The sequence below is a fragment of the Drosophila melanogaster genome, chromosome 2L, assembly GCF_000001215.4.
Source record: "Drosophila melanogaster chromosome 2L".
Classification (NCBI taxonomy): Eukaryota; Metazoa; Arthropoda; class Insecta; order Diptera; family Drosophilidae; genus Drosophila; species Drosophila melanogaster.
Genome location: NT_033779.5, coordinates 429,896 through 453,047, shown reverse-complemented (window position 1 = coordinate 453,047; position 23,152 = coordinate 429,896). Strand labels below are relative to the sequence as shown.

Genomic DNA, 23,152 nt, shown 5'->3' with positions numbered 1-23,152 from the left:
CAATCCAAAAACTGTGGCAACGTTGCTTACAGTGCTGTTACAGCGCATATAAACGCTTCTGGTCACACTCGCCCAGCGAAGATAAAGAAATAAATTGTTTAATCCAATTTAGCCCAGCAAACTGCAAGTTTGCAGTTTATCTTTCTCTGCTTGCCCTCTTCGGCAACGCGAAAGTGCCTTTTTTTTAGTTGGATAGCAGCTTTCAGATCAATTCCAAAGGCGCTTCCCACGCTTGAGTTTAGCTGTAAAAGTAATAAGAAGGGAAGTCTGACAATTTGAATCCCTTTCGTACGGTACTTTTGCGATTCCAGGCACCAAAGGTAAAGGGACTAAGCGATCATCGAAGCGGGAAGTCCCAGAAAAATAAATTTACTCCGAACTATGGCATAATAAATGTCAAGGCCAAAGCAAAACAATAACAGAGCCATCAGAAGCTAATGCTAAAAGACGTAGTTGTGTGTGAGATAAAAGGTGAGTAATTCATCACTTTAATTATGCAGCCGGTAATGTGCAATAATACGTGAATATAACTGTACGCCTAATTCGCAACTGGTGATGTCAACACTTTAAGCGCAAGTTGATCGAGGTTTAAGTTCAACCAGAAAGCAAACATTTCACGGGATGCAAGCTATCGCCCTCAAAAGAGAGACAACATGCAGTAAACATATATAGTGCATACACAATGCAGTTTACAACAAACTATTTTAAAAACCATTTAATATTAATCAATTATTATTAATATTAATTCGCCTTAAACAGTTAACATGAATTCTCGAGTTATCCTACTGGGACTCGTACAAGCTCAAAAGGCTCTACTGTAGTTCCAGACCCCCTTTTTTGCCTGTTATCAGTCGTTAAACAAAGAAATATTCATTGTAGTATAGAGCCAGCCCAATAATCCGACAAAAACAAGACTGAGTCAGTCGACGGGAGGAAACAAAGCAGGGAATCGAAATTGCAATACGATATGCACCAGACTTACGATAAAAACAGGCCCCGTTCCTATTGCATTAAAAGAACTTTGGATTACAGGACGGATCAAGGCTGATATGGTATAGTAAAGCATATTTCGACCGAATTATCAGTATCTCCACAAAGCTAATCTTATCAGTGCCATAAATAGGAACCCCTTGTGAGAACATCTTGACCAACCAACCACAGAAGCAAATAGCCGAGAAATGCGGGTATTACCCAGATAACGATACTAAACACTATCTTAGACTTGAATGAATTTGAATTGCAGACAAGCATGGACATAAATAACATCTAGGCATGAAATTACCATAATTATAAATGTTTATAATATTAAAAGGAATTTTAACTATTGTAAATCAATCTGCCATAAAACCTACTCACTCGATCAGAATAACCACCCGAGTCGATCTAGCCATCCGCCTTCGCATGAACGCTTTGATCTCGCGAACTATAAATGTTAGAAAGATAAGATTTTCATTTCTATCGCTATGCTACAAATATTTGCAACATACCCACTCTGAATACCAAAATATTAAAATTTTGTGGCAGCCAGCTACCTGAGTTACGAGTAACTGAAAGTCGAGGAATTCGAGTAGAGTGATCTCTTTTTTGTGTTTCTCCAAACGCATCCAAGTTAATGCCAATCAAGCAAATATTCCCGACTAGCAAAGTCCAGAGATTAATAAACGAACCGAGTGGTAATTGAACGTCAAGTGAACCCATTAAAAGACACACAGTAGACCGCTGGCCACCAGTTTCGCCCTGCCAGGGGACGCGTACGGTTTTGATAGTTCCGATTGTGCTAAGGCCGGAATATTTTCGATCCCCTTTGATTGAAAACTAGTAAGTTTAGGCGACCTAAACAGTGGCAAGTGCTAGAAAACTGAATAGATCTGCGGATGTCTGCACTTGAAGTTGACTGTGCGGATAAGTGGGCTGTCCCACGTAATCTTCTCCAACTGTCATGGACTGCAAAATATATTCAAAAATATACACTTATAATCGCCGATGCTTATCGAATACTTAAGCAGGGACCAGCCGGCGATAAGCCTTGGTCTTATTATTTTCAAAATTACCAACTCTGCAGGGTGCCAGGATGGGTGTACCGGGAAATAAACTAATAAAAATTCGATACGGATTATGGACATTGATTATACAAGGAAAAATAACCCCACAAACTGTCTTCACTTCCAGATGCAACTAACTGCCTAGGGCTGGATTATTCCCACCTTGGCTATTCCTTAAAAGCGTGAACCTTTGGAATCCTACGTATCCACCATGTGCTGCAAGTGCTGCGGGGAAACTCAACGAAAGGTCTGGGTCTTCGGCTTGGGATCGGTTTTCCTTTTGCTGGGAATACTAATCGTGGTCTTCTGGCCGGGTATTGCAGATAACCTTGTAGAGGATGTAAGTATATTTAGCCGTCCGAGATTGCGTATTACAGGTTCAGGGAAATATGTTTACCGAACGATAACTAAAAAAAAAAAAGATTTTCATTTCGACATACTAAAATGAACTTAATCTTTACCCAGGGCCTTACCCTCAAGCCCGGGACTGATGCCTATGAAAGCTGGCTGGAGGCACCTATCCCCATTTACCTGAGCTTTTACATGTTCAATTGGACGAATCCCGAGGACATAAGGAACCCGGACATTAAGCCAAACTTCGTGGAAATGGGTCCGTACACCTTCCTGGAAAAGCACAAGAAGGAGAACTATACGTTTTACGATAATGCAACGGTGGCATATTATGAGCGCCGCACATGGTTCTTTGATCCGGAGAGATCCAATGGCACATTGGACGACATGGTGACTGCTGCCCATGCCATTACCGCCACGGTAGCGGATGAGATGCGAGACCAGCGCAAGATCGTCAAAAAAATCATAAACTTTATGCTGAACCATGAAGGCGGAAAGTTGTACGTAACCAAGCCGGTGGGCGAATGGATCTTCGAGGGTTACCAGGATAACATTACCGATTTCCTAAACCTGTTCAACACCACAAAGATCGACATACCCTACAAACGCTTCGGGTGGCTGGCGGACCGCAATGAGTCGCTGACTTACGATGGCTTGTTTACTATTCACACGGGCACTGACGATATATCTAATCTGGGTAGACTTACCCACTGGAATGGAAAATCAGAAACTGGATTTTACGAGATGCCTTGTGGCATTGTTAATGGAACCACGGGCGACATGTTCCCGCCAAAGATGAATGTAAACGATGAGATTACGATTTTTGCCACCGATGCTTGCAGATTTATGAACCTCCGGCCCCGGGGCACATACGAGAATCACGGCCTGACCGCCACTAAGTGGGTAGGCACCGAGGAGACTCTGGACTCCGGAGAAAACTACCCTAACCAGGCGTGCTTCTGTGATGAGGCGCGATTTGATGAATGTCCCAAGACCGGTGTCGTGGAGTGCAAGGCGTGCCGAGACAAAGCACCCATTTACTCCTCCTTCCCTCACTTTTACCTAGCGGATCAGTCGTATGTTGATGCTGTCAGTGGAATGAAGCCGGAGAAGGAGAAGCACGAGTTCTTCCTAGCCGTGGAACCGATTACTGGAGTGCCTGTCCAAGTGCATGGACGCATCCAGATTAATATGATGATTGAGCCCGATGACGACTTCGAGTAAGTAAAGTAAAAGTTCATGGATAAAAACTACTCATACGATTCATACAATTACGTACATAAAAGCAAAGGTCTCAAGGAAAATGTAAGTCATAAAGTAAATTTTATTTGCAGCATATATCGTGGAGTGCAAAAGGTTTTAATGCCCATGTTCTGGTTCGATCAGTATGCAGAGCTCTCCTCCGAATTGGCATCGAAGGCCAAGGTAAGACCTAATCCATATTTGAAATGTCTTTCATTTAAGTGCCATACTTTCCATTTCAGTTGGCCATTAATTTGTCCAGTTACGGAATCATATTCGGCTATTCCATGATAGCTTTTGCCAGTGTCTTTCTCATCACCGGCATCACGCTGACTGTGACGAAAAAGTGGGTGCGGCGAACTCCCGAGGATGAGGACATACTTACCAACTAGAGCAAAATAGTTTTTAAGCTTTGCCAAAGTGCCAGGAATTGTTAACTCTCCTAGTTCATTCTGATAGTCGCCCGTCAAATGCTGTTCTTTGTCAGTTATGCGTTATGTAATATGTAAGTGATACGAATCGACGTTCGTCTTGCAGTTTGTGATAGCAAAACCTACTCTAAAAAAAAAACTAAAAACTACTCTAACTCTAAAAAAAAAACCTTACTCTATCTGCATATTACACGAATCATTCACAAGTTGAAACTTTCTGTTTGAGACTTAAGTTATCGTACTTGATAAACAATACTTCATACAACTAAAACACTCCGTGCATTTTATTTTAACGTTTTTATTTGAATTTTCATTTATTTTGAAAAGATAGTTTTTTACAATTTCTGTATGCTTTTCTGCAGGACTTTTACTTATCGTATACGATTGTTGGATGCTTTAACGATTTGCTTTATAAATGCATTATTCAAATGTTGTTTTGTAAATTAATAAATAAAAATAATTGTATACGTATATATATTTATTTATATATATGTATATATATTGGTGTATATGTAAGATATATGGCAAAAATTTTACATTTTCTCAAAGATCACATTCCTCAATTTAGCCATAGACTTTTAGTCGAGAAAAATCTACGCAAATATTTGTGACATCCATCAAAAACTCAAATTAATTTTTGCACGCACACTAACACATCCAAAAAAACAGTGGGGGATTATTAATCGAACAAAAAATAATAAACAAAGTGGATACAAAAAATAAATGATAATCATCTCTCGCTTATTACTATGGTGGGGATGGAGGGCAAGTCTAGGCACTCTTGAAATTCTTTAGTTCCCTTCGTCCAGCGATCGGAGCAAGCAAACCCATTTCAAACCATTTCATAGCCGATTTGAATGCTTTTCACTTGATTCTACCGCTGGCCCGATTCGTTGTGAGTATGTGTGTGTGTGTATAAAGAGCGACGTTGCTACGTACTAAAAAATTTGCATAGTATATGTTGCGTTGTTCTTGGTGACTAAAATAGTTATAAATTTAGTATAAGTTTAAATAAAAATCAATCACAGTTGTTTGGGCGGAAGTAGTTAGTTTTAAGTATTCGCATTTCTGGCCTAACTAAGTATTTGCAGCTAAGACTAAAGATCTACGATGTAGTTTAGTAAATTAGGTAGTGGTCGTATTTTATACTTGAGTATTGTTGCTTCCCATTTTGATAAGCTTCCTCTCTATTTCCGATGTTGTGTCATGTTGTGGTCTGTGCTGTGGTTACGTTACCAATTCCCTTAAGTGACTAGACTGGGTTCTGATTATTTGAATGTGTATTTTGAGGTTACGTTGCTCACGTCCTGTAGGCTTAAGTATTGACTCTGTGATATTCAGTTGTTTCAGTGGCTCGTGTATTTTACCATCTGAAGTTGGTGGACCTGCTAGTTTGTGTTTTTCTAAAAAACTGTCTTCGCTAGTTAAATGCATGTTAGTTCCTACTAAATAGCTATTGTTTCTGCTGTTCTGACAAATGGTTTCTCACGGTGGGTTTTCGTTTACATTTACCCTTTTGTGCCCGGCGAATCTTTACCCTTCGAAACACTGTGATCGAATTTATATAACGCTACACCACCCGATCTATGCAAATTTCCGAACGCAGAATTAGCTCTTCACCTGGGCACACTCATACATCAGCACTTCGAACAGCAATCGAACTAGAGAGAAGAGTGTCGTATTGGACCCCCAATGTCCACTTCCGTTCCGGTTTCCAATTAGCTTGTCGAGTCTAGCTGGTCTTGTTGTGCTGCTGCTGCTGCTGCTGTTGCTTCATCATGACAGCGGGATCGATCACGTAGTTGTTGGCCTCCGCCAATTGTTGGACAGGTAAAGGCGGCAGTTTGTCCTGCGGATGACGGTGGCTTACGGTAGATCCTTTTCTGGCCTTGCTTAGGGTTCCTGCTCCTGCAGAGGAGTTGGCAACTCCATTTGTGGTGGCACCTGAAGGTTGCGCACTGGAAGTGGGCATCTCCTGGCCAGTCTTCGGATTTATAACAACCTTAGTCTGTTTCAGCAAGGAGCGATCGTTGCAGAGCGCCGAGATCAGCGGCAGATCTAGATGCTTGCTCTTCTCCCGAAGAAGCGCAATGTCTAGCGCTTGGGCCTGTGCCTGGGCATGAGACTGGGCTACCATTGAAGCCTGCAGCTGGGCCAAAATGCTGTTGTTTCCCCGGTTCAATCCCAGACCAAGACCCAAGTCAGGTCTCGGACGCTCACCTGCCCACTGGGCGCCGCTGGAGGTCTTTGTTAGCGGTGAGTTCGCATGATGCGGATTCAACGTTGGGGGTTTTCGTGGTGGAATCGGGCTCATCCTGCTAGGAATTGGCTTAGAGGGTACTGAAAATCGGAGAGATTAATAAGATATCGAAATGAATCTAAATGTAAAGTTACTCACTTGGAGGTGGCTTTTCACTGGGCGCCGGCATGGGTGGTTTCTTTAGCCGTCTGTTTACATACGGTGGTGGTGGCGGCGGTGGCAGTCGTTTTCCCTTGGGCAGCAAATCTAGTGAGTTCAGAATATTGTCATCTGATCGCGATCGCGCAAACATCGAGGAAGACGAGGAGCCAGCCCCCGCCGCAGCAGCTGCTGCTAGAGCAGCCGGGTGAAGGGGAGGAGGCGGTGGAGGCTCATACGAGGAGCATAGGCTGGCCATCGAAGGAGAGTACAGGGGTGAGTATCCGGGTCCTGGAAGCTGCACATATGTATCCGATAGATTTTGGGTGGATGCATATCGTGAGTGGGTCGACAGAGTCAGTGGTAGGTAGGGGGTGCTTCTGTAAATCGCCGGCGACACCTGCATGGCCAGATATGGGTGGTGCGGTGGGGGTGGTGCTGCTTGGGCCATTGCCGCCAGTAAGGATCCCTGTTTGGCATCCAGATACTCTTGCTGGCTTACAGCTGGATCCTGGATGGGGTAAATTACGTAATCCACATCGCTGTAAAGCTGCTGCTGGTAGAGCTCCAATTGTTTTCTAGCCATTTCCCTCTCGTAAAGGTGACTCGCCAAATGGGGGTGATTCGGTGGGGGCGGTGGTGGAGGCTGCCGCGGCAAACTGGGCGGTGGTGGTGCCAGGAACTGCCGAGGTTTAATAACCGGTAGTAGTACACATGACTGCTGATGATGCAGTGATGCCGTGCTCTTGTGCAGACCGTAAGGAACTATTCCAATGGCTGCCGATCCAGAATGTCGGTGGTGTGACGGCACGTGATGATGGTGCAGTGAAGCCTGGGATCCGCCGGCATAGTTGGAGTTATGCAGCGATTGCTGACTCAACTGATGGCTGCAAACCGATCCATTGGAGGAGGCAACTGATGAACAATGGTGCGGTGCCGCGTAACTTGGCTTGGCCCCATCGGGAATCAGGCTGGTGTGGGCTTTCAGAATACTAATCTGTGGCCTGGTGGTGATAAATCTGGCTGTAACCTCCTCGGACTTTAAAGAACTCATCGAGCCGGCAGCACTGGGCGCAGGATGTGCCGACGAACTGACAGATATCAGGGATGTGGGTCTAGGCTTGCTAGAGATGGAATATGGCGGTGGATCTCTTCGTCGAATAGCCGGCGGTGGGGCTGGAATTGGTGCTGGCGGTACCGGTGGACTACATGGCGGTGAATCTGGTTTGGGAGCTACCACAGCTATAGGTTTAGGGATAGGTTTGGCGATAGGTGGGCCACAGAGACCAGTTTTCTCATGCCTAGCACTGTAGGGTGGTGGTGGTGCTGGTGGTTGGTCTACCTCCTCTTCTCCTTGATCTCCTAGTGGTAACGTCACGTAATCACAGTCCGAGTGAAGGCTACTAGATACTGTTTTCCGACTGGGGTAGGTCCCCCTGCCCACAATCAAATTGGTTAACTCTTCTGCGGAGAGCAAGGAATGTTTGTTGTCTGTTGGATCGCTGCCATCGCCTCTAAAGGAACTCCCTGTGCTGACGTTAGAATCCGATCGCGGTCTGAAGTCTTCTTTCTTTTTTCCATCTACGGAATCAGAATGTTGCACGTGGGTTTCTTCTAGTTTTTGGGGCTGGAACATCCCGTAGTGCGAACTCTTTTCCGACTCGGCGATCTCCGATGATTGTCCAGTTAGCTCACTGCTGTGCATGGTGTAAACGCCTGAGGTTTCCGTGGGTGGAGCTCCGTGCGCCAAAGTATAAACCCCAGATGCGCCCGATACACTCTCCGTTTCTTCTCTTGCCGATGTGGAGAGAAAATCGTCGGGACTCGTTTCGCTCAAGGCCGAGTTTTGAGCGGTGTGACTAAAGCCAAGCTCCAAACTAGATGAAGTGGAGTGCACAGGTATGGGAGCACCTGAAGAGGAAGCGCCTGCTCCATTTACAGGAGATGTTACCACCACAGTGCTACAAGTGGATGAGCACTGAGAGCCGATGTTATGCTGCGAACTGGGTGAATCAGTGGCGGTAGATGAATCATTGGCAGTTGTTCCCATGGAATTTCTCTGAACAGAGGAGTTCGTGACGATCGTGGCCCCGTTAGAACTCGCGTCTTGTGGCCTCACACTCAAGGCAGCCAGTTGTTCTTCCAAATCCTTCAGAGACATCTGACCCACGCTCGAAGTTTGTCTGCTCACACTGGGTCTGTCCAAAAGATGAGCCAAGGCCAAACTTTCCGTTGACGGAGCAGCTAAGGGTGCTGGTGGTGTATTGATCATGATCTCCAGCTCGTCTTCGGAGTGCACTCGATCACTTACTATCCCAGAGGTTGTGTTGGAGCTGGTACTCGAGATAACCGATATTCGCTGCTCGTTTTTACTTTTGTAGGGCAAGAGCAGACTTCTGGAACAAGCGTAGCTGGCATGTAGCCTTTGTGATTCGGCAGCCTCCTCCTCCTCGCGTTTGGATACCTCCTTTAGCCTGGCAGCCAGTTTCATGCTCCACTGATGTGTATCCTTGCAGAGGGTCAATAGGAGTTTATTTTTCTCATCGGATGCGGCGTACAGGGTGATTCGGCTCTCTCCAGATCGTATTTCAAACTTTTTCCGCTCGAAGGAGAGCTTCGTGATATTCGGCCACAGAAAGGTTGTGGTTTCGGGATTGGAAGAGCTGTTGGTAGACTCTCCTCCCAGAATCTTGATTCCCTTGGCATAGACCACAAACCAGGCACTACCAGATCCCTGCTCGCTTTTGGCCAATCGCATCCTGTAGGTATGGGCATTGATGGTTTCATGAAGACTGCATGCCTGTTGAATATATAGCAGCTCCGCCTCTGCCGTGGCCATGCCCAAATGCTCCCGATGACAGGCTCTCATTGCACTTCTCGCCCAGGGAGTGTGCAGTCCACTGGGTAGGTAATCCTCGATCCGGTAGTAATCTGCTCCATTCGGTGGCAGGCTGGGTGGTAATGGTATTGTTTCTCTCTTTGATGTGGACGCCACATATGTCGAGAGTCTAAGCATCCTCTCATTAGCACGTTTGCTGATCTTGGGTAATGTAGTGGTGGCACTTAGACCTCTTCCTCCGTTAGAAGGAGATGCCGATGTCTCCTCTCCTGAATCATCCTTGGAATTACTCGTGCCCGGAGGAGCATCACCCAGGTCCGCCTGAAGAGCAAGTCCAGCAAGGAAGACCAGTGCCTGCTCCGCCTGTTCTCTCGGCAAATCGCGCTGCAAGATGTTGTGGCGCAGCTGCAGGTAGTAATTATGGCGGGACGTCTCATCTTTCAGCATGAACGGGCTCTCGATGTAGAACTGCACGCGAAAGTGTAGCTCCAGGAGCGGTCGTCCGTTGGCATCCAGCCCCTAAATAAAGACATGTCGCATTACTTAACACATCATGATAATTACTTTTTTAATAAATATTTACGTGGGTGTGCGATGATCGCCAGCTCTTTGGGCCATATTTTGAGAGCTTGCTCTCGGGATCTGCGAACATGTACTCGCCATCTGCAACATACGAAACAAGAGATTGGTTATAAAAATGGTTTGATTGATCAGATTTTGGGTCTGCTATTCCATCGAACATTCTTTTTTTAATTTCAATTTTTTTAAAAGTTAAAACGGAGGTGCATTCATTAAGGATATATAAATAACCAAACAGAGACCTACAACTGCTTTCATTGAAATATCAAATTACTTGTCAAGTCGGATGCCATGCCTTGGCTGAATTTCCGGTTGGGCTAAGGAACTTTTTGGCGCGCAGCCGCCAAGGTCGCTAATCAAAATTTTAAATGAACTTTCGGCTATGCAAGAGGGAGCGCTCCTCTTGCGTCCCAAATCGGGCTCAAATCGGATCGAGACCCCGACCAGACTTCTGTCAGTTTGTCAGGCAATAAACAAGCAACCCATTGACATCAACAAGAGTCAGAGACTCCAGCAGATGAAGACGATGATGATGACGACACGTCAGGTTGTCAGAGGCCCATTGCCTGATGCTCGAAGACGAGACCGGTACCGGACCGCGCTACATAGCTCCGACCCGAGCCAAGCAGAAGGGCCCAAGGGCATGTCGGCGGTGCTCGAGAAGGCAGAGAAAAAACAACAGCGAAATCAACACACACTTCATCGAACGAAAAATTGGAATTCCTGCATACAAAATGAAGAGCAGCAAGATGAAAAATAATAATTATGAAAAAAGCAGGCAGGCAGGTTGAAGGAGGCCATGGAATAGAGGCACCTCAGCATCGAATCCACAACACAGCAGCAGCAGCTACAATATCATAATAATCATCAGCGGCCGAATAAGTGCCTATCAATGACGACGTCGTCGACGCAAAGCTGGAATGGAAGTGGCAACAAGTGGATGGCCAGGGGAGTAGAGCTCTTCGAGTTTGGTTCACTCAAAAAAATGATTAGGGAATACTAGCAAAATATTTTGTTGCCAAACCTAATCACCCCCCACAAGTTTGTTCTGGGAAAGTTTTGCCGTAGCATAGAGCGTTGTTCAGTTTATTTGGATTTACGAGAAAACCCATTTCTTTTGCACAGTGTAGAAACGGAGTCGAAGCGAGAGCGAGTGTTGCATACCAAGCCCAAAACGCAGCATCGAACAAAACCCGCAGAGAAAGAGGAAAAAACAGGTAGAAAGACAGGTAAGCAGCGCTGGAAAAAAGAGGCAGCTGAAACCCAAGTCGTTCGGTTTTTAGCCGCAGTTTTTAGACTCCAGCCTCAAAACTCAAAGCGATTTCTTTTCGCATTCAAATTTCACTCCACTCCAGAAGTTTTCGGCCAAAGGCTCTCCAATGGAATTCGTTCTTGTGCACGTATCGGAATCCTGGTATTCTACGAGCTGCGGGCAGGTGTTAGGGCCAAAACAGTCGGATCTCGGGAAGCCACTCGTCTACGGCGGCCTGATGTGATGGATCCTCACGCAATCCCAGCGTTCCATTCTACCTTGCCCGCTCCCAACGGCAAAGACCTAATAATTAACATATTTTCCATCGCATTCCTCAACGCTCACAATTAACACGCACGCACTCGGTTTTTGGAGAAGGGTTTCGAGGGGCAGCGAAATAAATCTTCAATTTGAAACACATGCAACACAAATTACAGCCTCAAAAGCAAAGGCAGCTGGCCAGGCAGAGGCAGAGGCGGGGGCAGGGGCAGAGGCAAGGCTCATCAAGCAGAGGAATTCCTGAGGTAATGGCAGGAGAAGGAGGAGGAGGTGGGGGGCAGGAGATGGAGTCTTAAGTTGAAGATGGAGAAAGAGAATGAGACGCAGTCAGGGACAGCTGCGCCCAATCCCATGCCATGGCTTGGAATTCTTCAGATTCAGATTTATTTTCAAGAAGGTCGCAGTCCGAGCTGAAGTGGCCATAATAACCAAAAAAAAAAAAAAAAATTTCGCAGGCGAAACTAAGCGAAAAACTACTCCTGGCTTTAACGTAAGACTAAGACTTGTGAAATATTAATATATTAATTAATAACAATAGAATGCTAGAGGACAGACCACCATTAGAGAATATTAACTTCAATATATGTTAAAAGCCCACAAAGTCCAATAAGTTTATAAAAACAAAATATAAAATATTTTTAAATTGCCAACTTCGGATATACCCGGTAAGTTGGATGTGGAGGCTACAGGGTATCCTAAGAATGGGCAGCAACATAAATTTATGTGTGTGTCTGTGCATCGAAACTGGCTAAGGAAAAGAAGAACGAAAGACGAAAAAAAAAAACGTAAAAACCAAAAGAATTTTAATTTCCGATGTTATCAGATGCACGCAGCCCAAAGAGGAGAGGCGGCAGCTCCAGGGGATCAGGGGATGGACAGCCGATGCAAGGCCGAGTGTTCACGTCCAAAGATTGAAGACGAAGACGAAACAGCCAACGCCGTATAATAATGATTATGAGCCATTAACATTAAATGGAAAAGAAAATGCTGGTCTACAGATTTCAGCTACAAAGGGGGTGGGGCTCCACAAAAAAGGGTGGGGAAAATCATGAGCCCGGAGCCAAGGGGGAGCGAAAAATGTGCTTTTCTGGCCCGGAATGCAGCTGAGGAGTGGAATTCAAGGAATGCGACAGCCTAAAAATAACACCAAAAGGGGAGAATGTCGCTTGGTAGATGACCACTGGATGACAATGTTGCCAAATGGCCATCGGCCCAGTGCCACTTAAAGTGCTGCGATCTCAAGGAGCAGCTTAAATTTGCATGAAAATGCAATTTATTGACACTGGGCGGCCATAAAATGTAAATTCATTTCCATCCCCGTTAAAAGCAAAAGAGCAGACCCAACTTAATTGTGACCCTCTTTTCGTTCATTTTGAGGGAAATATCGAAAGACCAAAACAACGAACTCGGAAACATGGAAGGACCAAAAGTCTCAGATTAGCTATCCGAAGTATTCCAGGATAAGTCAGCAAGCATAAATCTGGCAAATGCAATAGCAAATTGAATTGCCAATAAGAATTTCTTCCTTTAGTTTAAATACTTTTTGATTGATTTTTCGACTAAATAATATACTTAAAGTTTGCTAAATATATGTACTCTGGATGAGGGATTGGGTCTCGGAAACATACCAAGTCCAGGCCAGAAGAGCAACAACAATATATAGCCGCATACCAATCACAGATACACCGTCCACCGACATTGGCAGGAATCCTTGGCCACAAACCCGAGCACCAGCGCACACACGAAAGCAGAATGCAAACTGCCAATTTCATAGTTGCGCCTGAGGAATCCTCTGCGAGGCGAGGACGTTGGCATGCCCAGCCCGATTCTCATATTCAGTTAAAGCTGCATCTACAGCTTCGGCAGCGACTCCGGCTTCAAGCTGCATACCAAATTCTTAGCTGAAGATGTTGTGGCAACTTCAACGCTCCCCTGCCTCCTGCCGAGAAATTGATGCCAAGCCAACCAGCTTCGAAAATTTACGTGTTGTGTTCTTGGGCTTTTGCTCTAACATCGGATCACAAAATAAAGGGTATACCGGAATAGTCATTTGGGTTAAATAACAACAATCTCCCTAGGCGATTCGATGTTTTAATGTACATTACTTAAACAGGCGACATTTGGCGTGGCGTTTGAAATAAACGATAAGAATCTTTCCCATACAATTTCTTTTGTACAATAATTAATATACTTTTCCCTTTAAGAGTAAGAAAACTTCGATTACCAGAAAATCAAATTCCTCTCTCCTTTCTTGTTTGCTTCTCCCCGGACCCCTCGTTTCCCCGTTTTTGGTTGCTTGTGGGTCTTTGGAGAACACATATATCTGTGGCCAATGCCAAAGACGTTGTCTGCTTGTTCCCCAGGTTTCAGCTCAGACTCCGGAGCTCTGGGCTCCTCCATCCTCAATCCTCCATCTTCCATCCTCGAAACTCCATCCTCCGTGGCTGTCGTTCGATTCGTTTGTGTTAATGCAACGCGCGACGGCTACCTGAATTACTGAACACGCGTCTTGTGTCTGCTCCCCTGCATCTGCAGCTCAACGGCTGCTCCTTTGCTGAGCCCCTCTTCTGTATTCCTGAAATTGTTTGTTCGCCATGAAGGCGACGCGTTCCCTGCCTTTTTGTTCGTTTTATGTGCCATTTTTTGTGTTGCTCCGCTGTGTTGGTATTTTTATGTGTTTTGGCAGATCGCTTTGGCCAGAAAGGAGGATGGAGGCTGAGTCCTCTGCCGCTGCTGCTGCTGCTGCTTCTGCTGCTGATGATGATGAGCAGCTTTTAGAGCGGACTGGTTTATGTTTATTAGTTGTATTTTTCAGGCCTTATCGCTAGCATTTGGCTACTCCACAACTCGGAAACAAACTGGACGCAACTGACTTGAAATCCCCCCCCAGAACCGAAATGGACTTACCTATGAGCACAGCCAGACCGAAGAGTTCGGTGTCCAGCATCCCTTGCGTGGCAAAGTGCAGACATGTCTGCGTGTAAACCTCTCGAACTCGACTCTTGGCATCGACTAGGAAGTACAAGGTTTTCGGCTGCTGCTGCCCCAGAAGTCTGCAAATTCCACACAAAATTAAGCAACACCATTTTTGGGCGGCCTTTCCACCTTAAACACTCACCTCAGGGCCAGGAATCGCGAGCCTGGTGATAGTTGCTCGGCTGAGGACGCGCATACTTCCAAAGGCGCGCTGACGGTGCAAAATGCTCGCATGCTGCATCATTTTCCGTATACAGCGCGCGCGTTCGAAATACGTTGCTATTTAAAGTAAAAGAATAACAAAGATTAATATCTGTATAGATGAATAAAGAAACTAAACTACATAGCAGGATTCGATTTTGTAAATTTTGCAAGTGAGTGTGTGGTGGTAGGCACATTATACAAATTGAAACGCATTCAATTACGTTTTATGTACGTATTTACGTATTACGTATATGTAAGAAAACTCATTTTAAAAGATTTTTTTTTACAATTCTTGCAAATAGAAATTGTCGCATTCAACGCGTCATTTCTAACCGCATTTCTGGCTCATCAGATGCGATAAAGCTGCCGCTCGATCGGATCGGTTAGGCACCATTCTTTCAGGCAAATTGATGCCGCTGGAGCCGCCCCAGACGAAGTTGGAGACGAAAGGCGGAAGATGGCAATGGCTATGGCGATGGCGATGGCGCCCGCCTCTTTTGGGCTCACCGACTGCCGAACAATTTCACCAATCAATAACGAAAGACTCAGGCGACAAACTTGATTAGCGGGCAGGGGACTTGGACTGGCAGAAAAACTGAATAGTGAATAGTGAATACCTGGGGACTCTTAGCGGTGCGTGCGTGGCACGCAAGCTCCCTCCCCCTCTTGATGCGTTGCGCATAAAATTATTAAAATTCAGTTAAAGAAAGTTCCAAATGCCTGAGCTAAGAGGCAGACAGACACCGAAACTGGACTCGTGATGAAAGAAAAGTATTTTGTGCATAAATTAAAATCAAATCGAATCAAATCAACTTTTTTGAATAGAGCGCCGGCAGCGGCGACAACAGTTTCTACCAACCCGGCGGAGACGCATAAATTTCAATATTGGCGCATTTTCTGTGTCTAATAAATTTGAACGTTCAATAAATTTATTCAGAGTCAAATCGAGAGTCGAAGTCCAACTCGAAAGCCGATAGAGAGGGTTAGTGGCATCTGCATGCCACACCATAGATAGACCGAGAGACGGATGCTGAAAGAACCGCCCTGACTTATAAATATACGATCGGACCGATCGGAGGTATGCCTCCGCCACCACCGCCTCCCAACCGAAAAGCGATCATCAATCAAAGAGCACATTTGACATAAATTAGAAACCAAAGAATATCTGGGAACACCATAGCTTCCTCCCCTTGAAAAGACCGCTCCAAAAAAGCTTTTCAAAAGCAATTATATTTAAGCTGATTTCCATGCGCACCTTGGTCTCGGCTTAGGTGATCTGGAGAACAGGCTCAGACACATACTTTATGCCCGATCACAGACGATTACGAAACGAGAATCGAAATTCCAGGTCTCTAATGTGCTGCGATTGACTTATTACCGAGGAATTTATACGGATAAACATAAAAACTACATTGTTGAGCTCTCAAGAGGAACTGGATTAAGCGATCACTCACATATCTCACATGTTGAGTGACTGGCCAATAAAGAGTTGAAGTATTTTTTGAGGGCTTGGTCACATTTCTTGCACAATATTAGTAAGTGCTTACTATAAATATTAAATCAAATGATTTTTACCATTAGCAAGGAAATTATCCTTGTCAATAAGGCATAATGATATGTAATTCAGTGAGACAATAAGAGGAAACCGTAAATTTTCTTTGACAAACCCTCTTATCGATTCCGATAACAATAAAAGGAAGCTAGTCGGCAGATTGCACGAAATGAATAGAAGCTCAGAAGGAAACGAACGCGGCTTTAATGCAAAAATTGCCATTAATGGCAAGAAGGAGAACGCTGTCTGATTGGCGAGATTTCTGCGGAAGTAATACCTCTGTCATAAAGTTATTAGACGATAAACCTTCACTATAGACTACTTCGCAGAAAACTACTTGCAATCACTTCTTTTCAATTCCAAGCCCCCACAATGCCGGTCATTATGTAATCGACAAATCGAATATCCAAAAATACCGAAAACATATGTGCGATCGCGATTTCTTTGAGGATGAGTCAACGAAAGCGTTTTAATTAAAAATTCAAACAAATTCAAGGTGTTTAAAAATTTCAATCATTGAAAATCATCCGCATTCCATTGGCTAACAAGAGCGGAAAGCAAAGAAAGCCGTGGCAAAGCTAATTATTATAGCCAACCTACGAGTTGGGGGTACAAGGAGAGAGAGAAATATTGTCTTCTCAAAAATAAAAGAAGTGTAAGATTTATAATATTTCGGTATGCAACGAGTATCCAGGATTTCACCGTGCACTGCTGGCAATTAAAGTCGAGGCAAAGAAGCGAGCCAAGTGGAGCTGAGCGACCGCAAGAGACACGCTAATCAGCAATTAGCAAATGGCAATAAATATTTTGTTTATGATTAAGCGAGGGGCGAAGGTGTCCAGTGGCGGGAGGGGGGTTGGCTGTTAGGAGTTTCGCGAGTGGGTCGGCTTTCCGAGAGAGCTTGGAATGCAGACACTGATGGAGCACAAGAAGGCAGAGGGGGCAGATGGGGGCTGGAGCAATAAAATCTCACGGGCTCTGCCGCGATCAAAGTCAATTAAATGGCGCAAGCGCCAGCAGTGAATGCTTTTCTGCTGGCTAAGCGAATGCCAAAGGGGTAAAGAGAGCAAAAACCAGAGAACTAAGTTGGCGACTGAGCAACAGAGACGTTCCGCATACGCCACGTTGTGCTGCGACAGCAACTAAGCACAGAAAGAAAGCACTGTAAAAAGTTTAGCATTTAATATACGAATTTTATTTCATTTAAAAATGTATTATATAAAAAAAAAACCCATTCCTAATTATACAGTCATCTAAACTCGTTGTTGTTGTTGATAAGTTCCATAAGAAAATTAAGAACTTTAATATTTATTTCGGTTTTCTTTTCTCCCTGTGAACGACCGACTACTATGTCAACTGCACATGCCAATGCACTGAGCTCATTCGGGGCGTGTGTTTGTCAAGCGAGTTCCAACAATCGCCAAAGTCGAACGATCGATTCGATCGATCAGACCCGAGACCCCAGACCTCACAGAGGTCCAACTACGAACTACGTATCGTGGGGCTGGCGGGGCAGTCGGAGGTGCCGGAACCAAGACCTATAGAGTCGAGACTACGATAAACGTTTCAACCGCATGTGCAGGCCCATTGAAATGCTGAACGAATCAGAAATTGAAAATATCCATATGGATTTCAGCGCGGAATGCGAGTGCGCATTGAGCAGATCAATAAACATGGCAGCGCAAACGGTCGTAAGTTCGAGCAGCGAGGAATGCGAATCAAATTGGCTCTAAAGAGGTCTCAGAGATCACCAAGCTGGATAGCTAACTCGGGGATACCACATGTAACTGTCTTTAATCACCTAAAAAAATATATTAAAGAATTTAATATATGTGTCCATTTATCCACTTAGGCTCTGATGGGAAGTAGCCAAAATATTTTATGTGGATCTCATCATATCAAGCATAACATCGAAAAGCCCTCAGTTCTAAACTTGAATCTGGATTTAGCATGTAGCCCTCACTATCTATCTACCTCTTTATCTTTCTTTAGCGAAAGCGTATGAGAAGCCCGTTTAAACCCACACACTCCACGTAAAGATCCCTCAACATTCTTCGCAGTCTTGAATTCTTTGAGAAAATGGCAAGGCGATCTTTTGAGTCTGCGGTAAGTGCTCGCGTACCGCGCGGCTCTCAAGCTCGATTCGCATTTTATTGAAAGTGTTTCGAGCGCTCTCAGCTCGCCAACTAATGAATGACGATCGGATCGGATCGGCGAGCGGTAACTTTTGACGTGGAATATTTTGCTCATGAGTTGGACGGCCGAGACCGGAATGGACTTAAAGCCGGAGCGGGTTCTACGTGAGTCTGGGCCTTTTAATTACCGATAGAACGGCAACTGGCGTCAATGGGACGGCCAGAAATAGTTCAGTTCGAATCTGTTTGCTGGCATTTTCACACGCTGGCCAACGCGGCGGATGCGCGTCATTCAAAACGGGGCCCACAAGTGGTATTCCGAAAGGGGTGTGGCTCCCGGGTGTTGTCGCGCAAATGAGTTTAGCCTCAGCCTCTGCCTCTGGCTCAGCCGATTTCTGGCTGATCAGGGGTAAAAAGTCCCCGAAATGCCCATTTTCGGAACGATTGTTGAAATTGCCTAATGACGCAAATTATGTAAAGAGCCATCAATTTGGGTGTACCTCATAAAGCACACGGTGTTTTAAATTCGCGAACTCCAGACACCTTTAAAGCATTATGTGGATAATATATATTGTTTTGAATTGAAATCATCGCAAGTAATTATGAAAGCAGTTTTCTGTATGCCGGGCTTAGTGTGCCATCAAATCGCCAAATAACTCGTCGTCTCTTTGCCAAACTGCGAATATCGAATAGGAGAAAACAGAAATCAGGGAACAAGCGACTGAGAAATAAAACAGCAAAGCGGCAAATGCCGAATTCCGAGCTGCGGAATTCCACTTGTTGTGCCAGTTATGGCCAAACAATTTGATGTCTTTGAAATGCGTGAAATGTCCCCGCCGACCGCCGATGATAATAATGAAAATGGTCGCTTGCTCGGTTGGCTGGATAGCTGTGAGGAGCAGCCAGGGCGGAGTGGGCCAAAAGAAAGCAGCCCACACGTCGTCGCTCGGCTTCAGTTGGCTAGGCACCACAAAATCGCACCACATCGCACCACTCTCCTCCACTGCGCACCACACCCCGCAGACGCGAAATGCCCAACTGGGCGAACGAAGGTGGTAACGGTGGCGGAGGCGATGGCCTCCACAATGAGAGCAGCAAACAGCAAGATACAAAAACAAAAAAGAAGCCGCAACGTGTGCCGCATGCCAAATCGGAGGCGTGCGAAACTATGCTGCCATAATACCGTAGAAAAATTAGCAGTCCATACAGGGTATCTTGGGTTAAATGAATGCGCTATAATACGAGTAACCAATAATTCTAAAGTTTAAGGTATTTTGATTATGGCTAGAATAATTCTTTGACCAATTCTAAGTAAAGAGGCTTTTAAGTTTTTGCCTATCTGGCAATATGTTGTTGAAACAATATTTTTTTACGAGCATAGAGATAAGTACATTTTTTTAATCCTCGAAGGTCGTTCATTAGTGTATCCTCTATATCTCTGAGCCAGCCTCGACTCCGATTGTCATTCGAAATTTGTTTAATTTGTTGTACATTTTAATTGCCTGAATTGTTCGAGGCAATGAGCAACCAGAGTTTTCAATGTTCGCACACGCATATCAACTGCGTGCAGGAATTTCAGTTTACGAAATTAATATTTTGAGTTTGTATGATCATTGCTGTTGCTGTTGTCAGCTTCAATGCAAAAGCCCATTGCCTGAGGTCAAGTGTGATGTGGAGATCAAGAGATACGCACGGAGATGGAGATGTAGACGTCAGTGCTCAATCGAAAAAACCACAAGCGAACTAAAACTACGATCCGGGGAATACATGTGTACTTGCCGAGATATAGATACGTCTGTCCGCAGATACAGTTACCCATATGTATATGATTGCCTGGTGGCAAAATCGTTTAACGATTAGCGTTTAACCGCTTAAAGCTTATCGACTGATACCCAAAGCGTGTGTTTTCACCCGTTTGTTTATCTTTCGCTGATTTACATTCAAGATGTCTGATTGCCAAGCGGTTTCTGATTTCAGCAATTGTTCCAGGGATCCCGATGGACGGTTGAAATTCCAAACCCGGGAATAACAATAGAACTCTGTGGAGCTTCCATTTTCACTTAATTGCATCGCCGTCGATCGTTCTGACAACCGTTTAAGTCGCCTATTAGCCATAGAACCTATCAAATTGACTAGCTCACTTGGAAATTGGATCCCGAGATAAGTGAAACCCTGTGCAAAGATACTTTAGGGCCGCATAGAAAATGTCAAAAAAAATTAATTAAATGTGACCGGTATTTAAAAAGTCGGTCAGGCCTACTATATAACTACATATGTATGCACATGTGAATGTACATATATATTTGACACAATAGTACTCTAAACAGCTTCCCCATTTCAATATACCCTCCGTAGAGTGTCAAGTTTGACTGACATTTGATATTCCATGGCCCGAAATGGGTTAATTGCACAATTCGCTGAATTTTTGACTCTTAGCGGGACGCAAAAAAAAAAATTTAAAGAAAAAAGCTGGCGACAACAACGAAATGTTAAACAATCGTTGGACGTTGGCGATTTTATGGTTGACAGATAAGAAATTTGCTGGCATTTGTTTTGTTTGCCGTTTTCAGGGAGTCATTAAAATTCCGGGGAAATGGCCCCATATGGGTACACCACTCTATATCTGCACGTGTATCTGTCCTTTTCTTACCTTAAGCCGCTGCAGAAGTCGGCATTGTTAATGCTGTATCTGTATCTGCTTCTGTTTCGGTTTCGCGTAATCCACAATAACTGGCTTTTTAATTTTGGTTTGGTAGTTTTGTTTAACTAAAGCTCACTCTTCGTGCACTCTTAAAACCGATCTATTGATTTGGCTATCGATAAGTGCCTAACAGTAAAATTTTCGTTTCGTTGTTGTTACTTTCTGACCTCTTCCACTTCCACGACGCGCGCTGCGACTGCGCAGTCAACAGCGATCGGGTCGCATTCCAGCGTCGCACATACTTTAATCAAAACTCACTAACACCAGAACAATTGCACACGCGGGCGAGCGCAACTGAGAGTATCTGTGTGCGTGGAGTCGTTGTTGTTGCGCGAAAGAATGCCGTTTGCTGGGTTGTTGTTTTTGCTGTTGCTGACTGCTTTATTTGTTGTAGTTGTAGTTTCCAGTGGGCAGTTGTTGTTGCGGCTGAATTTTTTCTTTTTGACCAGCACCAACTTTTCGGAGTTGACTTCAGCTTTTTTACACTACTAGTCGTAGATATTTTCGTGGTTTTAAGGCGCGTTTTCCCAAAATCAGAACTAGTTGCACCAACACCAACAAAAATCACTTTTGTAATTGAGGCGAGTGCGAAAACGAAGCGCGCTGTTTTTGTTTCAGTGAAAACCGAACTTCACTTTAAGCAACTGAATCTGTGTAGCTCTGTGTGTGTCTGGGCGATCTGGTGTGCGTGCGGTGTGCATTTAAGATCTGAAGAACAACTTTTCCGAATGTTAGGTCTCGAATAAATTCATTAAACCGAATTTATATTTCCCAGTGGAAAGCACATGCTTTGCTGTCCCGACGATCTGTTCGGTTACCGTTGACGTTTAGCGATATACTGATTTTGCCCCTGCTCAGCGAAACCGAACACAACGAAGATCGAGTCGAGATTTCGTTAAAACTTAACGAAGCCGCGTTTAACGAAAAGAGAGCCCAAGAGAGAATTCGAATTCGAAAGAAGCGCACACAGCGATACACAAACCCGATGGCAACAACAACAACGGCTACGAAAATGTAAATAGCAATAAGCAATAAAAGAAAAACAAACTTCAAAGGAGAATCCCAGTAGCCAACTACATAGTGTGTGCGTCCGTGTGAGTAGTGGAATTCCAATGGCTTATCTCGCGAGACGACGATTCCGATTCTCAAGGGCTTAAAGGATACCCTGTTAGGATAGCAGATTTAAGTAAAATGCATATGAGAATTTTAACAAAGGTACCTTTCTTTCTAATTCTGCTTTTTATCACATGCTATCTTGTAGTTTACATTGTATATTACAATTACATTATGAGTTCTATCTTTTGGCATTCACTTTTTGCCAAACTATGGCGGAAGCCTATTGGATTCAAATCTAGCTTTCAGTATCCCTGCGCTAGCCATCGATGCGACTATCTTATAAATAAACTCTCTGGGCAAAACTCCAGATACAGATGCACTGGACGAGGGAGAATCGGAATCGGAACTTGAGGGTCTGAAGACTCTGCCTCTATCGGCGTCCTCTGCTGCTACGATATCGTCACTTGGGCGCATTCCTCAGCATAATGTGAGCTTGATTTGCTGGATTCTTTTTGCTCCCTCTTCCCTCTTTTTCTCTTCTTTAGATTTCCTCCTTTTCATTTCCCCTCCTCCACCTCTTCAACCATCATTTGCTTCAAATATGCGGCATACACACGCCCCACGAAAGGGCGGGGATCAGTGTAAGCCAAGTAAGGTTTTAACCAGTTCGTCCAAGGGGCTACTTAGAAAAATCCACAGAAAACAAAATTTAGATTATATGGAAAAAAGTCTAAATGATATAAAAATCGTAACTAAACACAACCAAAAGACTATATAATGATGATCGAAGTTGTGCCCCGGTGCCAAACCCTCGCTACGCCCCTGAAGACCCGGCCAAAAGTCGAAGACTCAGAATTGGAGAGTCAAGGGGTCGGGGTCGGGTCGTCTTGCCATGGACATAACTTGTTGACTGAAGTCAGGGAAGTGGTGGGGCAGGGGTAGAAATTGGGCGAGACATTCCGGTGAGGCGGGGTTTCGATGGGAACAACTCGCACAGCCTTTGATTTCTTTGAGTGTACTTTGCGTTGTGGTGTCTGCTATACCCTGTTTGGGATACAACGGGAAGAATTAAAAAAGGTTTGTAGGTTTCAAAAAAAGTACATGCCACTCCTGGG

At 44.6% G+C, this 23,152-nt stretch overlaps 2 protein-coding genes and 1 long non-coding RNA gene across 8 annotated transcripts, besides 1 other annotated feature; 1 reads left to right on the top strand and 2 right to left on the bottom strand.

The window, feature by feature from the left end:
* Positions 1–23: 23 nt before the first annotated feature.
* On the top strand, positions 24–4,794 carry crq (croquemort). Of its 5 annotated transcripts, none has more exons than NM_001272896.1 (6): positions 24–250; positions 312–471; positions 2,170–2,382; positions 2,508–3,613; positions 3,728–3,818; positions 3,878–4,794. In NM_001272896.1, exons 3-6 carry the CDS (start codon positions 2,254–2,256, stop codon positions 4,025–4,027), a joined length of 1,476 nt encoding a protein of 491 aa, NP_001259825.1. In that variant the 5' UTR covers positions 24–250; positions 312–471; positions 2,170–2,253; the 3' UTR covers positions 4,028–4,794. The 5 variants fall into 5 exon arrangements, with proteins under 5 accessions (NP_001259825.1, NP_787958.1, NP_787957.1 ...); NM_175944.3 differs by having other exon boundaries at positions 24–61; positions 3,878–4,332; NM_175943.2 differs by having other exon boundaries at positions 24–471.
* Positions 1,356–1,448: a mobile genetic element.
* ex (expanded) lies at positions 4,347–21,821 on the bottom strand. Of its 2 annotated transcripts, none has more exons than NM_057492.4 (6): positions 20,931–21,821; positions 14,532–14,668; positions 14,321–14,466; positions 9,887–9,966; positions 6,465–9,822; positions 4,347–6,406 (listed from the first exon to the last, which is right to left on the bottom strand). In NM_057492.4, exons 2-6 carry the CDS (start codon positions 14,621–14,623, stop codon positions 5,799–5,801), a joined length of 4,284 nt encoding a protein of 1,427 aa, NP_476840.2. In that variant the 5' UTR covers positions 14,624–14,668; positions 20,931–21,821; the 3' UTR covers positions 4,347–5,798. The 2 variants fall into 2 exon arrangements, with proteins under 2 accessions (NP_476840.2, NP_001259823.1); NM_001272894.1 differs by having other exon boundaries at positions 21,149–21,821.
* On the bottom strand, positions 12,944–13,509 carry lncRNA:CR43717 (long non-coding RNA:CR43717). The gene has a single exon (NR_073681.1). It is a non-coding gene; the product is annotated as a long non-coding RNA:CR43717 (long non-coding RNA).
* Positions 21,822–23,152: the final 1,331 nt, after the last annotated feature.

Coding starts and splice junctions, on each gene's coding strand:
- ex (NM_057492.4), bottom strand. CDS start 14,623: ATGCGAGCATTTTGCACCGTCAGCGCGCCTTTGGAAGTATGCGCGTCC. Junction 14,467..14,531: donor TCGCGATTCCTGGCCCTGAG/GTGAGTGTTTAA, acceptor TGGAATTTGCAG/ACTTCTGGGGCAGCAGCAGC. Junction 6,407..6,464: donor CAGTGAAAAGCCACCTCCAA/GTGAGTAACTTT, acceptor TCCGATTTTCAG/TACCCTCTAAGCCAATTCCT.
- crq (NM_001272896.1), top strand. CDS start 2,254: ATGTGCTGCAAGTGCTGCGGGGAAACTCAACGAAAGGTCTGGGTCTTC. Junction 2,383..2,507: donor CAGATAACCTTGTAGAGGAT/GTAAGTATATTT, acceptor ATCTTTACCCAG/GGCCTTACCCTCAAGCCCGG. Junction 3,819..3,877: donor AATTGGCATCGAAGGCCAAG/GTAAGACCTAAT, acceptor TTTCCATTTCAG/TTGGCCATTAATTTGTCCAG.